Genomic DNA, 13,376 nt, shown 5'->3' with positions numbered 1-13,376 from the left:
CCTTGTTGTTACCCCGGACCAAATTGCTAATACGGCTGTTCGAAGTATTGACGGCATCTAGGGAATTTAAATAAGGCACAACAGGCCCCAAAACAAGAGGAGGATTTATCGTCGCAATGTCAAAGTTTGGCTTCTCCTTCTCAACAAAATCCCAGGCGGCCTTCTCTGCAAATGTCTTCACGTATCCTTATCAGCATATGTAGTCTTAATAACTATATAGTAGTGTTGTCTTACCTTGCTTGCCCTGTAGGTTTGGGAAGGATCCATTGCTTCCTCCCAAGTCACGGGGTTCCAGTTTTCCTCACTGTAGACCTTAGGGTGTTCCTTAACATTGACAATTGCAGCAAAGGAGGATGTGACCACGACACGTTTCACTGTCGGAGCGTAGGCTTTGATTGCCTTCAAGATACCTGTTGTTCCTTTGATTGCCGGGTCCAGGAAGTCCTTTACTGGGTCTGAAACGTTATAATGGAAAGGAGAGGCAGTATGGAGGACGTAGTCGAAGGGTGGGTTAGATTTGACAGCCTGAACGGTAGGATGCTTTAGCACTGCTATTACCCAGAGGTGCGAAAGGATGAAATATAGCACTCACTTCGTCGAATGCGCCTTCTTCTGCGACATCTTTGACAATAACATACGAAAGTTTCTCCTTCGGGGTACTGGGGTGAGCGTCAAGGATTTTTTGTCCCTTTTCTTCGGATCTAACTGTCACTACTGTCTCATATCTAACCAGGGCGACCAGCGTCAGCTCAATTCAACCCAGGTGATGACAGTCGGAAATTATAACACTCACCCACGCTGCAGCAAGATATCGATGATATGAGCTGCGATGAATCCGCTGCCGCCTAGCATGTACGTCAGAATTGGGCCTCCTCATAGAGTTGGATGGCATAGCATACCAGTCAAGAGCACTTTCACCATGGTTACAGTTGCCAGTCGTATTATTGAAGTTATTCGGTCTGGTTATTATCTCAAGCTTAGTTTTACAATAAGCATCAGATGCTGAGCGAGGAACGTCTGTCTTTATATAGTAATGAGTAGAACGGGATGTACCCCTCCCTAACCCCATTATTTGTCCCCCACTCTGGTCCACCAGCGCAGTTATCGTCTGAATATGATAGGGCATTTGAGTACCTTAGGTGATGACAAATATAGGCTATGGTTTGCGTCAACTTGTAGCGGGATTACCAGGACTTAGCGGAGTCAACATTAAGTCCGGTTGTTTTACGCCGCGAGTATACTAACAAGTTCCAACGAGTGCTTTATTTGTACATTCAATTATGAGTCAAAGCTACGATCCGGGCTTAGTGGAGATTGGCAGTTCCTTGATACATTACCCCCGATCAATAAATGACGTCGCGACTAACTCGGGGTTCGGTATCCTATTTACCGAATATTAATCTCAATTCAGCCGCTTACATTCTGGACTTTACAAGAAGGGGGTAATTAATTCTAACAGAGTACTCTGTCGTAGGTTCCGCATTTAATAGGTTAGTTCGTAGTATTAGTAATACCAATATTTATAGACACAGCATATAGATGCATGGAACGTCAATGCAGGAACCAGTACGGAGGACAGTCTAGGCATATCCTCATGTCTGCGAAGTTAATTCGTCGCTTTAACAATGTCTGGCACTTGACCATATGGAAATAGCGAGAATTATCCATGCTAAGAAACGCTAGCGTCCTCACTAAAACAGTGAACTTCATTTGGCTGGTGTATCTACTTGACAGCCCGGGTATCATCAACTTGTGAACGCTCAATCTATAGAAGTCAGAATTCTGATGGTATATGCTAGAGAATGCTCCATTTCCTCTCTTAAAACTCTTGAGGCACGTAGCCTTCAATAGAGCCTCCTTTGTCGTCCCCTGGGCGCATCTCCGGTGCTGTGACGTGCTCATACGCTAGGTTATCCTTCTCCTGAATCTGAACATCTACTCGCCCGGCCCGTAATGCCGGGTTTGCATCGCCGCGTTCCAAGGCGAGTTCACGGGACTGGGCACTGTCACGAACCGAGAGTTTGGACATGTCACCTGCCAGGTTGCTCGAACCTGGAGTTCTGCTCATATCTAAATTGTCCAATTGACCAGTAACCTCCCTTACCGTGGCAGAGCTTCTCGCCTTACCTTTCCCTCCTCGCGTGGTTGCTCTTCCTTCCTCAAGCAAGAGGAGATTCTTGCCCCGGGCGTCATCGGCACGCCTTTCCCATACTGGCTCCTCGGCTAATTGTACCCGTATGTACAAAGCTCTTTCAGCACACTCATCCGAACACCACATCTCAAGCTTTTCGCGAGGAACTATGTTCATATCCCGGCCCCGGCCACCAGGGCCACTCCCTTTGGCACCCCACGTTATGCGATAAGCCCCACGAGAGTCGTCCTTACGGTGCTCGCGAGGACATAAACCGTAACCACAGAGACCCTCAATATTCCGCTCTTGGATCAAATTATCGTAGTCAGCTGGCTGGAATGGTATCAAAGCTGATTTGAAAGCCTGGGCATCTTCGGGTGACGGAGAAGCAGGATCTGCTGAAGGTGAAGACGGAAACGTGACGAGTTCGAGAATGCGATCCAAGATAAGAGATTCCGTATCCTTTTGGGCCTGAATACGGTGCGCATGATGTAAAGCTATGGCGAGGTGACGTGGATCAGCGTCTGGCTTGTTCGCTGGCTGTCCTTTTTGCTGGAGCGACACAGTGGACTTTGGTGGCGCACGGCGCATGCTGGACGGAGCCTGTGTGGAAGCAGCATGAGCCGAAGGAAGGGAGGTCTTCAGATGGGACCGACTGGTGGACATTTTGTAAGGTAATTCTGTCAATGGTGTAGAGGGTGAGAAAAGTGGTTGGGCATTGAAGACGGTTGTGAAATTGAGGTGGTGCTTCCGGGTCGGGAGGCAAACCCCAGATTCAAATCAAACCCATGACGACGGATGCCACTTCCTAGGATGAATTACCCCCTAAAGGAACGGGGACCGTTTTAAATGGTAGACTGATACAAAAAATGGTACCAGATCATGTATACTGACCGCCACGTTAGTGACCATAAGAGTCCTTTACCCCTCCACACACCTAATCTCCAAAATCATTGACACTTGGGCAGTTAGTGAGTCGTGGTGTGGCAGGTCTTTGAATATTATTAGCCGCTGATCGCCCCGTGGTGGAGCAACTTGTCCCGCCAAAAGGTGACGACGGTTGTCTGTGTTCCTTACACCTCCGTGTCTCCTCGTTCCCCTTCACTTCCCTCTCTCATGTCCCATCCCTTTGTTTCTTCCCCTCCTTGGCATTTGTCCTGAAGTTATATCACGCAGGAATTGATATCTCTAACTTCAGTAAGTGATATCTATTGAACCATAACCTTTGGGAGGGCATTGCCAGCCCCAGGTTATGCTGTGACGTACGTCAACCAGGCTGACATATTTTGGTTGGTACTAGCTCCCTTTAATCTCCTATTCCCCGTGAAGCACCTCTACATATGCCCTTTTGCATGAAAGGTTGCATAAGTCGGTGCTTCACTAAGTACGAAGATCCTGTGTCGGTGTGATTAATGCTTATTTGTCGAACCCTCAGTATTTACATATTGTCCCACATCTCCGCGATAGGGCCCGGCTTGCCAAATGTCCAGCCCACCATTTACGGTCAAAGCGGTCTTCGAGTATTCGTCGAGCCACGAGGATGACCTAACATTTTCAATCGGCCAAATCATCACCGTCACTGCGGAGGAAGATGCAGAGTGGTACTATGGCGAATACACAAACGAGTCGGGTAGCAAGACAGAAGGCATCTTCCCAAAGAATTTTGTGGAAAAGTATGACCCTCCGGCTCCTCCGCGACCGACGCGCCCAAGTAGGCCAAAGAAGGAAGCCGATGTCGCCCCTCCGCCTGCGCCTGTTGCAGTCGAGACTCCGGTTGAGAGTCATCCCCCGCCGGAGCCAGAAGTAGAGGAGGCTCCTGCCGATGAACCAAGGAGTGTTCCCAATCCTCCCCAATCGCCTCCCCCTCCTTCAGAACCTTCGCTCAGTGAGGTTGCGTCCCCGCCTAAACCGGCGCCTGCTCCAGCTTACCAGCCGTCTTCACCCGAAGCGAGAGAGCCGGCTCCAAAGGCTTCGCCGAAGCCTCCGCCACCTGCGGTTGCTGAGAAACCTGCCTCGTCCTCATTCAGAGATCGTATCGCAGCATTTAATAAACCAGCAGCGCCTCCGGTTGCACCTTTCAAGCCAGGGGGTTGGAGTTCCGGGGGCTCTAATACTTTCATCAAGAAACCGTTCGTTGCCCCACCACCTAGCAAGAATGCCTATGTGCCCCCACCAAGGGAGGCTCCTCCCAAGATATACAAGAGAGAGGAGGATCCAGACGTCCAGGAAAGTGTTTCGCGTGAGCCGCCCGCTTCTGAAAGTCGACCTGCGCCGATCGAAACCACCGAGAATAAGGAGGAAGACCAGCCTAAGCCGACATCTCTGAAGGAGCGGATAGCTCTTCTTCAGAAGCAACAAATGGAGCAAGCTGCACGCCATGCTGAAGCTGCCCAGAAGAAAGAAAAGCCGAAGAAGCCCCCTCCGAAGAAGCGCGCAGAGTCATACGAGGGAGCCGCCCCAGCAGAGGAGCCGAGTGCGGAGAGACCAGGCTCGATGGAATCTGCGCGGGATCCTAGTGTTGACACTGTGAAGCCTGATGCCTTACCTGTGCCACAACCACCTATGTCTCCGCCACCTGCACGCGAACCGGCGAGTGATGCCAACGACGCTGATGACTCTGCCGCCGCTGATATTGAAGATGCGGAGGAAACTTCTACAAGCAAAGAAGATTACGATGAGCGTGCCCGTGCTGAATCTCGCCATGTGGCTCAACCCCAGGAACAGAAGGGAGAAGAAAGTGAAAAGGACGGGCGCGATGACAACGAAGAAGAGGAGGAAGAGGAAGAAGAAGAGATCGACCCAGAGGTCAAGCGCAGAATGGAACTTCGTGAAAGGATGGCAAAAATGAGTGGTGGAATGGGCATGATGGGCTTTTTCGGTCCTCCTGGCGGTATGCCTCTTCCTGGTGCAGCCCCTCGTAAGCCCAAGGCGACTACAGAACCCGAGAGAAGCAATAGAGACGTGGAGCCGACTTCGCCAGCTGCTGCACCCCCTGTTCCTGTTATGGCTCTTCCAGGGATGAATACTACCAAACCGGCAGCACCTCCAACTGTGGAAAAGGAGGAAGAAGAGGCCCCAACTACTCCTTTAGCGGAACAGCATCCTGCAGAAGAAGTTCCTGATGTCGAGGAGGTTGTTCCAGAAGAGCCTCCTCGTCCTGTCTCATCAGACAGGGCACCTGCACCTCAAGGTATGAAGAACGGTTTCATCTCATGTCTTATGATTCCCAAAACTCACGAAGTTTGTTTTGTAGAGCGTTCAGCACCTCCTCTTCCACCTTTGGAAACCCGGCCTGTTCCTCCTCCTGTCCCCCAGGGTCAGCCCCTGTCCCCTCCACCGGTGCCTGAACGTAAGTTAAAATGTCTCATCCTATCTGTGTTACTTCGCCCATACTAATCTTGCTTGAATAGCCCGTCCAGTTCCTCCTCCCGTGAAGAACTCCACATCCGGCGACCCGGGCGAGGAGTCGGATGATGAGCTTTCCGTGCATGCTCAAAACTTGTCTCTGAATGCTGCGGCAACCGATAGGTCTGCCTCTCCTCCATCGGTGCCAGCGCCTCCAATTCCTGATCATGTTGACTCGCGTCGTTTGTCGACTTACGATGCTACGTCCCCGAAATCACCAACTTTCTCTTCAGAGAAGAGATTCAGCCGCCAGCCCCCACCCATCCCGGCAAATCCTCCCATCCCGTCGCAAACGCGGCCACCACCTCCACCTCCTCCCGGTGATCTCCGTCGCAGATCAACCGCTGATAGTCGTGTCAGCGCAGCCTCACAGCTTCGCCAAACCGGAGAGGAAGTAGAAGGCGAAGTCACGGAGTATGACGGTGACTATGATACAGACATTGCGTCCGGGGCAAAGTTCAAAGATGCATTGAAAGCTCATGGACGTGATTCAAGCATTGACGAAGACACCATCACGGATGACCATTCTCTCCAGTCACCACGAAGTCCCCACGAGACCCGTCTTCCGCCACCGCCTCCTCCGTCCGCACCCAGAGCAGTCCCACCACCACCCCCTGTTCAACCCCCTCGAAGCGCTGGGAGAGCTTCCATGGAGTCTCCTAGAGGACCGCCTCCACCTCCGCCCCCACCCCACAGGGAGCTATCTTATGGTGATGATGATGAGTACGATCCTTATCGTTACACCACTCCCCAGCATGGGTTGCCTTCCCCGAGAGCACCACCTGTACCTGCCGAGCGACGATCGGTAGTTCCACCCGTCGCCCAGCCCGAAAATGTTGATGATTCAGACGACATGTATGAAGCATCCCCAGTACAATCACCACCTCTGCCTCCTGTTCCTACGTCGCCCGAAAGGCGTAGCTCAGTGGCGCCTCCACCACCTCCCAGCATGCCTCCCCCTAGCGCTGCCCCTCAACCTCCATCCACATCACGGAGCAATCGTGCATCCTTGGATGTTCCGAGAGGCCCATCCAACCTGCGGAGGTCTATGGACATAAACCGTCCTTCTGTTGATCAGGGTTACATTGCCATGGATGTTGATTTGGCGGAACACACGCTGTGGTGGGCGCAACCGAATAATCCTCCTCCTGCCTTCCAAAACAGGAAAGATGTTCTGTTCGAATTTGAAGATTCCGGCCCTGCAAATCGTAGCGGAAGTAGCACGGTTACCAAAGAAGTCTATATTCTATTCATCGACTACTCTCAAACTATAATCACCGTGAACTTCGATGCTCGGAATCCTTCCGATGCGACTCTGGAGCAACGCCATGAAGCTCCCCCTCTCCAACCTCGCCAGGACCAACTCGAAAATGCACATCTCCAAATCGGAACCCGCATCGCCACTGCTGTGAACGGCATCCAAAATACAACTGTTGCAGATGGCACTCCATTCGGTCTAGTTCAGCACCTGCTCAGTCCCATCACAGATGCCCTACACCCTGTCGGCACACGTGCCTACGGTGCTTTAGTTTATTCCAATCTGGCCAACGCGTCCGTACAGCAAAATGACGAAATCCGTGCCGGTGATATCGTTAGCTTCCGTAACACACGCTTCCAAGGCCACCGTGGTACCATGCATCAGAAATACAGTGCCGAAGTCGGCAAGCCTGACCATGTCGGCATTGTTGTTGACTGGGATGGCACCAAGAAGAAGATCCGCGCATGGGAACAGGGTAGGGAAAGCAAGAAAGTCAAGGTGGAAAGCTTCAAACTCAATGATTTGCGCAGTGGAGAGTGCAAGGTCTGGCGGGTAATGCCTCGCAACTGGGTTGGCTGGGGCAAATGAGGTTGAGCAGTAGTAGACTGAAAATGTGGCTAGCTTCAGCAAGGACTAGCTGATGAATAATGCGCGGAATAGTATGGGTGGCATTATGTTTGTTCATCATTTCCTTTCCCTTTGCAATTCCTCCAGGGAACCATATGGAACCGCAGATGTTTGAACAGAAGATGAGTGAATGATTTGATTCTGGTATATGCTAATTTCACATGGTACATGAGCTGCAGTCAAATCTACTAGGTTGACTTGCGCAATGACTCTACTCTCCGTGTTCTTATCAGCTCTTTGTATGTATGTATTGATGTTAATCACCGTGCTTGAACATGTGCATCATCCGTAGTAGCATTGAATGATATAAATTTTCTATTTCTCGGTTCTTTTTTTTTCTAGTGTTAAGGTACGTTAGGGCCATTCCAAGCTCAAGATGAGAAGCCGGATACGGAATATAGTGTATGTGGTTCTTACCCCAGCGAGGACTGGTGCTTCTGAATTAAAATGAAGGGTTGTCTCTCTTTTTCTTTTTTCTTTTTTCTTTTTTTGACTACGAACTCTCCAATATTCACTTGTCTAAAACTTTATGTAGCCTCAGGCACCAAAGCAACAACATCGGCCCGGTGGCAACACCATCCTTCCCATTCGGGAAGCTCCTCCATCAGCTTTCAAGAAAGCGCTTCAGTCCACCCACCAACTTGAACCCACTCTCCCATAATTCCTTACACCGCAGCTCGCCTGCAACATAAATCAAAATGGGTGGCGATCTGAATCTCAAGAAGTAAGTAAACCCTCACCCAGCCTATCAACACAATTCTAATACGCTACAATCAAATCCCATTCTTCACATCAAACCACCCCAACCCAATAACTAACACAAAAATACAGATCATGGCACCCCTCACTCTTGCGCAACCAAGAGCGCGTGTGGTCGGAGGAAAAACGCGCCCTCGAAGAACGCAAGAAAGTCGAGCAACTCCGCCGTGAGCGCGATGAAGAGCGCCAGATCCAGGAACTCCAGCGACTACAAGAAGACTCGGGCAAGCCGCGGCAGCATAATCGGGTCGACTGGATGTATCAAGCGCCGTCGAGCGCGACAGGCCATTACTCTGAGGAGATGGAGGGGTACTTACTGGGCAAGAGACGGATTGATGGGATTCTCTTGAAGCACGATGATAATAAGAAGTTGGAGAAGGGGGCGGATTTAATGGGTGCACCTGCTGCTGCGCAGCCGGTCGTTGGGACGGGGAATCCGAGGGATATGATGACGAAGGTTATGGCGGATCCGTTGATGGAGATTCGGAAGAGGGAGCAGGCGGCGTATGAGAATGCGGTTAAGGAGGCGGCTGTGAGGGGAAAGGTGATTGCTAGGGGTGAGAAGGAGAAAGAGAGGGAGAGGGAGAGAGATCGTGGACATAGGAGGAGCAGGAGGTACAGCGACGAGGAAGCGGATTCACGGCGTCATCGTCATCGCTCGCATCGGCATCGGTCTAGGTCTCCTGCTTCACCAGAGCGGTTGTCGCATCGGAGGCGCAGAGATGAGAGAGATGATCGGGACCGCAGGGATCGGGATCGGGATCGTGAGCGTAGGAGTGACCGGGATCGCAGAGATAGGGATGATAGGGATTATCGTTCGAGCAGACGCGAAGACCGTGATGAGCGGCACGATCGGCCCTCTCGCAGGGATTCGTTACGTGACAGGTCTCCTTCTCCTCGGGCAGATCATCGTCATTCTGATAGGCGCCGCACGGATGACAGGAACAACGACTATTCCAGAGACCATGATCGGCGTGACAGGCCCTATCGTCACAACGACAGAGACAGAAGAGATAACAGAGGTCCCAGAGACTCGTACACTCGCGACCGTCCCAATGACGCCGGAGCAGGAGACACGAACAAAGCAAAGGAACTTGAAGAAGAGCGCAAGCGGAAGCTAGCAGAGATGTTGAACAATGCAGATGAAATGGAAGACACTCGTCGCCAACGGATTGCCGATGTTACGGCTATGGAAGAGAAGAAACGTGAGGAAGACGAGAAACAGCGCTCAGAAAAGGGTAGATTTGTCGCAGGTCTTCATCGTCAGCTCCAGGAAGATAATCTGGATGATCGAATCAAGCGCAGTCGTGGTGGGCTTGCTCGGATGGAGGACTAACATCGAATTTCGTCTGTTTTAAGTTTCCGAGAGAGTGCTTAGGACTGCCTATTCCTTATTTTGCATCCAGCGTTCTTGACGGTCCTTTCTGGCGTTGTTATCTAGGGTTTTTCATTGCTTCATTTCATACGATATTCTCCCATGGGTTGCGTCCATTGTGATGTTTTCAGTGGACAGTATGATATCCCTTAAAATGTCAATAAACAGGAACACTATTCTGCAGGGCATTTTACTATTTTGCGCGGGGCGTCATCCCTACTTTTACTCGTTATATCACATTAAGACCAGGCGTATGGGAATGTACTGACCCGTTGATAAATCCGCAACAATCTTCGACATCCAAAGTACGTAGTAGAGACATGAATCACAATAACACCGTCGTCATACTAGCGACGTTCCCCTAGGAACCTACAGTGTTCGGAGCCCACCAACTATCCAGCTCAGAGTAGCCTAATCAATCAAACAACCAGACGCTCAGTTTCACTTTCCTTGAATCATCCGATATAATTAACCAGATACTACGAGATTAAGAAATTTCAATGAAGAAGGCACAATGATTAAGGAGGTATCACAAGTCCGCGTTTGACATCGCTAGAACAGAAAAGAAGAGAAAAGTCTAACCAGAAACAGAGTTTAAGTATACTACATTACAACAATAATAACTCTCCCGTAGCCGCTCCACCAGCCAGCTGGGGCTGATACACCTGTTGCTGATTTTGGCTGACAATATACTGCGTCTGCGGCGCACCACCGCCTCCAATACCATCCCCACGACCACCGAGATCCAGCGCCGCCATCTGCTGGGTACCGACGCTGTTGAAGTAGGAATCGGCCGCATTCACTGCCGCATTCATGTCGCCTGGTGCCGGGGCTGCACCGTTTGCCGCCGAGGTAGGGGTAACGGGGGTAGCGGAGGACGGGCTAACTGGGTATTGCCAGGCATTGCTTCCGTCGTCGTTGCGGGGTTTCTGTAAGGCAGGGCTATATTGGAGCCGTCGTGTACGTGCGGAGCGGAAGACTTGCTGGACTGGTTTTAGGTAAACGGTTGCGAGAGTACCGACGTTCAGGCAGAGCTCTTCTAGGGTTCGAGAGTCCAGCTTCTCGCTTTCTGCGCTGATCGGGGGCTTCTGGCCCATGACAACCTGTCGTGCGGTCGCGGGGTCTGTCGATAGAAGACGCCAGTACATGTAGCCTCTGTCTCGGAGGTCGGGGTCGTCTGTTTCCTCGGTACACCATTTCAATACTTGCGGTACCAACTGTTGGCCCTTTGTTGGACGTTGAATAAAGAATTTGACGGTAGCCGTTAATAAGGCTAGTTGTACCTCAACCGTTTCGTCGTGGAAAGTGGCTAGGTAATCCTGTAGAAGCCCGTCTGAGTTTTCAATGCGGTCGGCATACTGTCCGATGATCCAGATAATAGCTGCCTTTGCTTCCGGCTCGTCCAACTCATCAATGTTCTGAATGATACGGCCGATAATGCTTTCATACTGATTGGGGTACTTGCGGAAAATGTTGCGAATGACGACAGTCGCCTCCTGCACAATGTATGGGATTTTAGCGTTGACCAATTCGAGAAGAGTGTCGATGCATTCTTTGGCGGCAGACTCGATTTTAATCGCCAATTTTCCGATGGCCCGTACAGCTTTACGGACGAAATGAACATCGATTTCAGTCGCATACCTAGAGGTTTCTTAGTTAAGCATTTTAAGTGTGATAGGCCCAGAACTTACTCTCTCAATTCTGCCAACACGACTGAGATGTTTTCCTTCGTCGTTAACATGAATATCAATTCCAGCTTGGTCACTTTGACATAAATTGGATCGTTGTAGTTACAGAAGAAAACCCGGATATCGTTTCGTAGAACTTCGGGCCTCTTCTGCAGTATCAGAATGGCATTTCGAAGCGCCAGATACTGTACTTCTGGTGGTTTGGATAGTAGGGTGACAAGAGGTGGTGATAACTTCTTGGCGAGGGAAGTGACGTGCCTCTCATCAGCAATATAGTTCATGAGATACAAAATGACACGGATGGAAGTAAGAACAACTGCAGAGTTGGAATGTGAGAGACGAGGGGCCACTCGCTCTGCCAACAAGAGCGCCTCTGCGGAATCCTGAGGAACATATGACATTAGGGCTTCAAGGATGTAGGTTTGGCCCCACCTGTATAGCGTTAGGAGCATGAAGCAAACTCGCGATGTTGAGATACGTACTCAGAGCAATCAGGCAGGATCGAGACAAGTTTCGATGCACTTGTGTAGTCGATGGTCAGGGAGATAGTCTCACTCCGACCCCAGATATCGTTCAAAGACGCAAGCACACTAGATACAACCGTTGGGTTCTCGTCCTTCAACATGTGGTTCAACCTGTCAATCAGGTCGGAGCTCTCAACCATTTTCCTATCATGTTCATAGAGCTTTGCGACACAGAAAGCGGATGTCTTGCGGACATAGGGATCCATGTCTCCCATTAAACGCTTGACAGGTTGCACAGTCGCCTCGACGAATTCCCGCACGTGGACATATGAGATAGTCCGTAATGCCAGCGCTCGCACAAGTGGGTTTGTATCTTCCATATCCTATAACACACTGGTTAAGCCAACCTTCGCTATATATGTGAGGGATGCATGAGCCCGTACGTTAACGAGAATAGGCAGTGCCTTCAAGGCAATGTCGGGTTTCATTCGCGAGTAGTTGACCAAGAAAAGAAAGCACCTGTAACCGAACGCAAAAGTATTAGCGATCGTTGTTCACCATAGCATGTGCCAGACTTTGTTCTAACATACATCTTCTTAATTTCCAAGCTCGGCAGATTCATACATTCGATAACGTCTGGAAACAGTGCCACCATGTCGTTATTGCTCATCGTCATGTTTGCGACGATCTTCTTGAGGGCGATCTTTTTCGCGGAGTAGTTCTTGTCCTTCTTGCCGCCGCTATGGAGTTCTTGTCGCAACTCCGCGACTTTACCCTGTGAAGACCGGGAAGATGGTAAGCCATGTTGTGTCGCATAAGGTATCACGCTAATAAACATAGGGTAGGTTTTTTTTATGTCTGACGAGTGTTGGTTGATGAGTATGGCCGGGAGAAGTCGTAGAACATGAAGAAATGATACATTATAAACCACAGGTTGTACCACAAAGCCCAGGGAAACATGGACGAGGGGGGCTATGGTCCAGTCAAAGACTAGACCGAACCATATTTATAGGTGGTTCGACACATGAGGGGACGAGGGGATAATGATAAGCCAGTGGTTTGATAGCCGCCGATCGATGCGGTCTGAACCCCAACGATGCAGCAGAAACCAAGACAAACGTACCCTAGCGAACAGCTTCGCATCTCCTCCGCCGGAGCTCATGATGGCGTTTCAGTGTGTAGACGAGGGGCTCCTCCCCTGTTGTGGTCAATGAAGCAAGCGGGTTTCCTGGTGTAGATCGGTTCTTTCGAATATCAAAATCGCATAAGGATATCGCAGAGGACGAATATGAGACCGATCGCGTAGCTAGAATAGCTTCGTCTAAATTCTTAGCTGATCTGTTGCTCCGAAACCTCCATGCCTTTTCTTGTGTCTGGTAGACTTCAGTGTATTTGTCAATGCGGCACGGGCGACATCCAAGGGGTCATCTGTGTGCCGGATCTGGTTAATGTGGTAAGGATTGACTTGCTTCCCAAACTCGAGAGTAAATTAAAAGGAGAAGAAAGCATTGACGGGGGGTGAAACCCGTTCCACGATAGTTCGTTCTTTAGCAGGCGAGACTCAGGAGTGGATCGGCTGCCGCCAACTCCGCGCGCTTGTGGAGAAATTCCATTTACTGCGTAGGATCATCATCATCACCACTACTCATCTTCCTTCCTCCGCCCCGGC

At 50.4% G+C, this 13,376-nt stretch overlaps 4 protein-coding genes across 4 annotated transcripts; 2 read left to right on the top strand and 2 right to left on the bottom strand.

Moving 5' to 3' along the window:
• Positions 1–1,819: 1,819 nt before the first annotated feature.
• Positions 1,820–2,797, bottom strand: AO090011000607 (Rtr1/RPAP2 family protein phosphatase; the record flags this gene model as incomplete). Its single annotated transcript, XM_001826163.1, has 2 exons — positions 1,820–2,052; positions 2,128–2,797. The coding sequence occupies 2 exons, from the start codon at positions 2,795–2,797 to the stop codon at positions 1,820–1,822; spliced, it is 903 nt and encodes a 300-aa protein (XP_001826215.1).
• Positions 2,798–3,613: 816 nt separating this feature from the next.
• Positions 3,614–7,382, top strand: AO090011000606 (SH3 domain protein; the record flags this gene model as incomplete). The annotated part of the gene is made up of 3 exons (XM_001826162.3): positions 3,614–5,321; positions 5,385–5,480; positions 5,542–7,382. 3 exons carry the CDS (start codon positions 3,614–3,616, stop codon positions 7,380–7,382), a joined length of 3,645 nt encoding a protein of 1,214 aa, XP_001826214.1.
• Positions 7,383–8,119: 737 nt separating this feature from the next.
• cwc25 (U2-type spliceosomal complex subunit CWC25) lies at positions 8,120–9,516 on the top strand (the record flags this gene model as incomplete). Its single annotated transcript, XM_001826161.3, has 2 exons — positions 8,120–8,145; positions 8,253–9,516. The coding sequence occupies 2 exons, from the start codon at positions 8,120–8,122 to the stop codon at positions 9,514–9,516; spliced, it is 1,290 nt and encodes a 429-aa protein (XP_001826213.1).
• A 647-nt stretch (positions 9,517–10,163) lies between these two features.
• Positions 10,164–12,869, bottom strand: AO090011000604 (putative AP-2 adaptor complex subunit beta; the record flags this gene model as incomplete). Its single annotated transcript, XM_001826160.1, has 6 exons — positions 10,164–11,196; positions 11,247–11,675; positions 11,726–12,090; positions 12,151–12,226; positions 12,298–12,482; positions 12,831–12,869. 6 exons carry the CDS (start codon positions 12,867–12,869, stop codon positions 10,164–10,166), a joined length of 2,127 nt encoding a protein of 708 aa, XP_001826212.1.
• Between the last annotated feature and the right edge of the window lie 507 nt (positions 12,870–13,376).

The sequence above is a fragment of the Aspergillus oryzae genome, chromosome 7 (genome assembly GCF_000184455.2).
Source record: "Aspergillus oryzae RIB40 DNA, chromosome 7".
Classification (NCBI taxonomy): Eukaryota; Fungi; Ascomycota; class Eurotiomycetes; order Eurotiales; family Aspergillaceae; genus Aspergillus; species Aspergillus oryzae.
The sequence above is the reverse complement of the archived record's forward strand: the minus strand, read 5'-3'. Positions and strand labels throughout refer to the sequence as shown.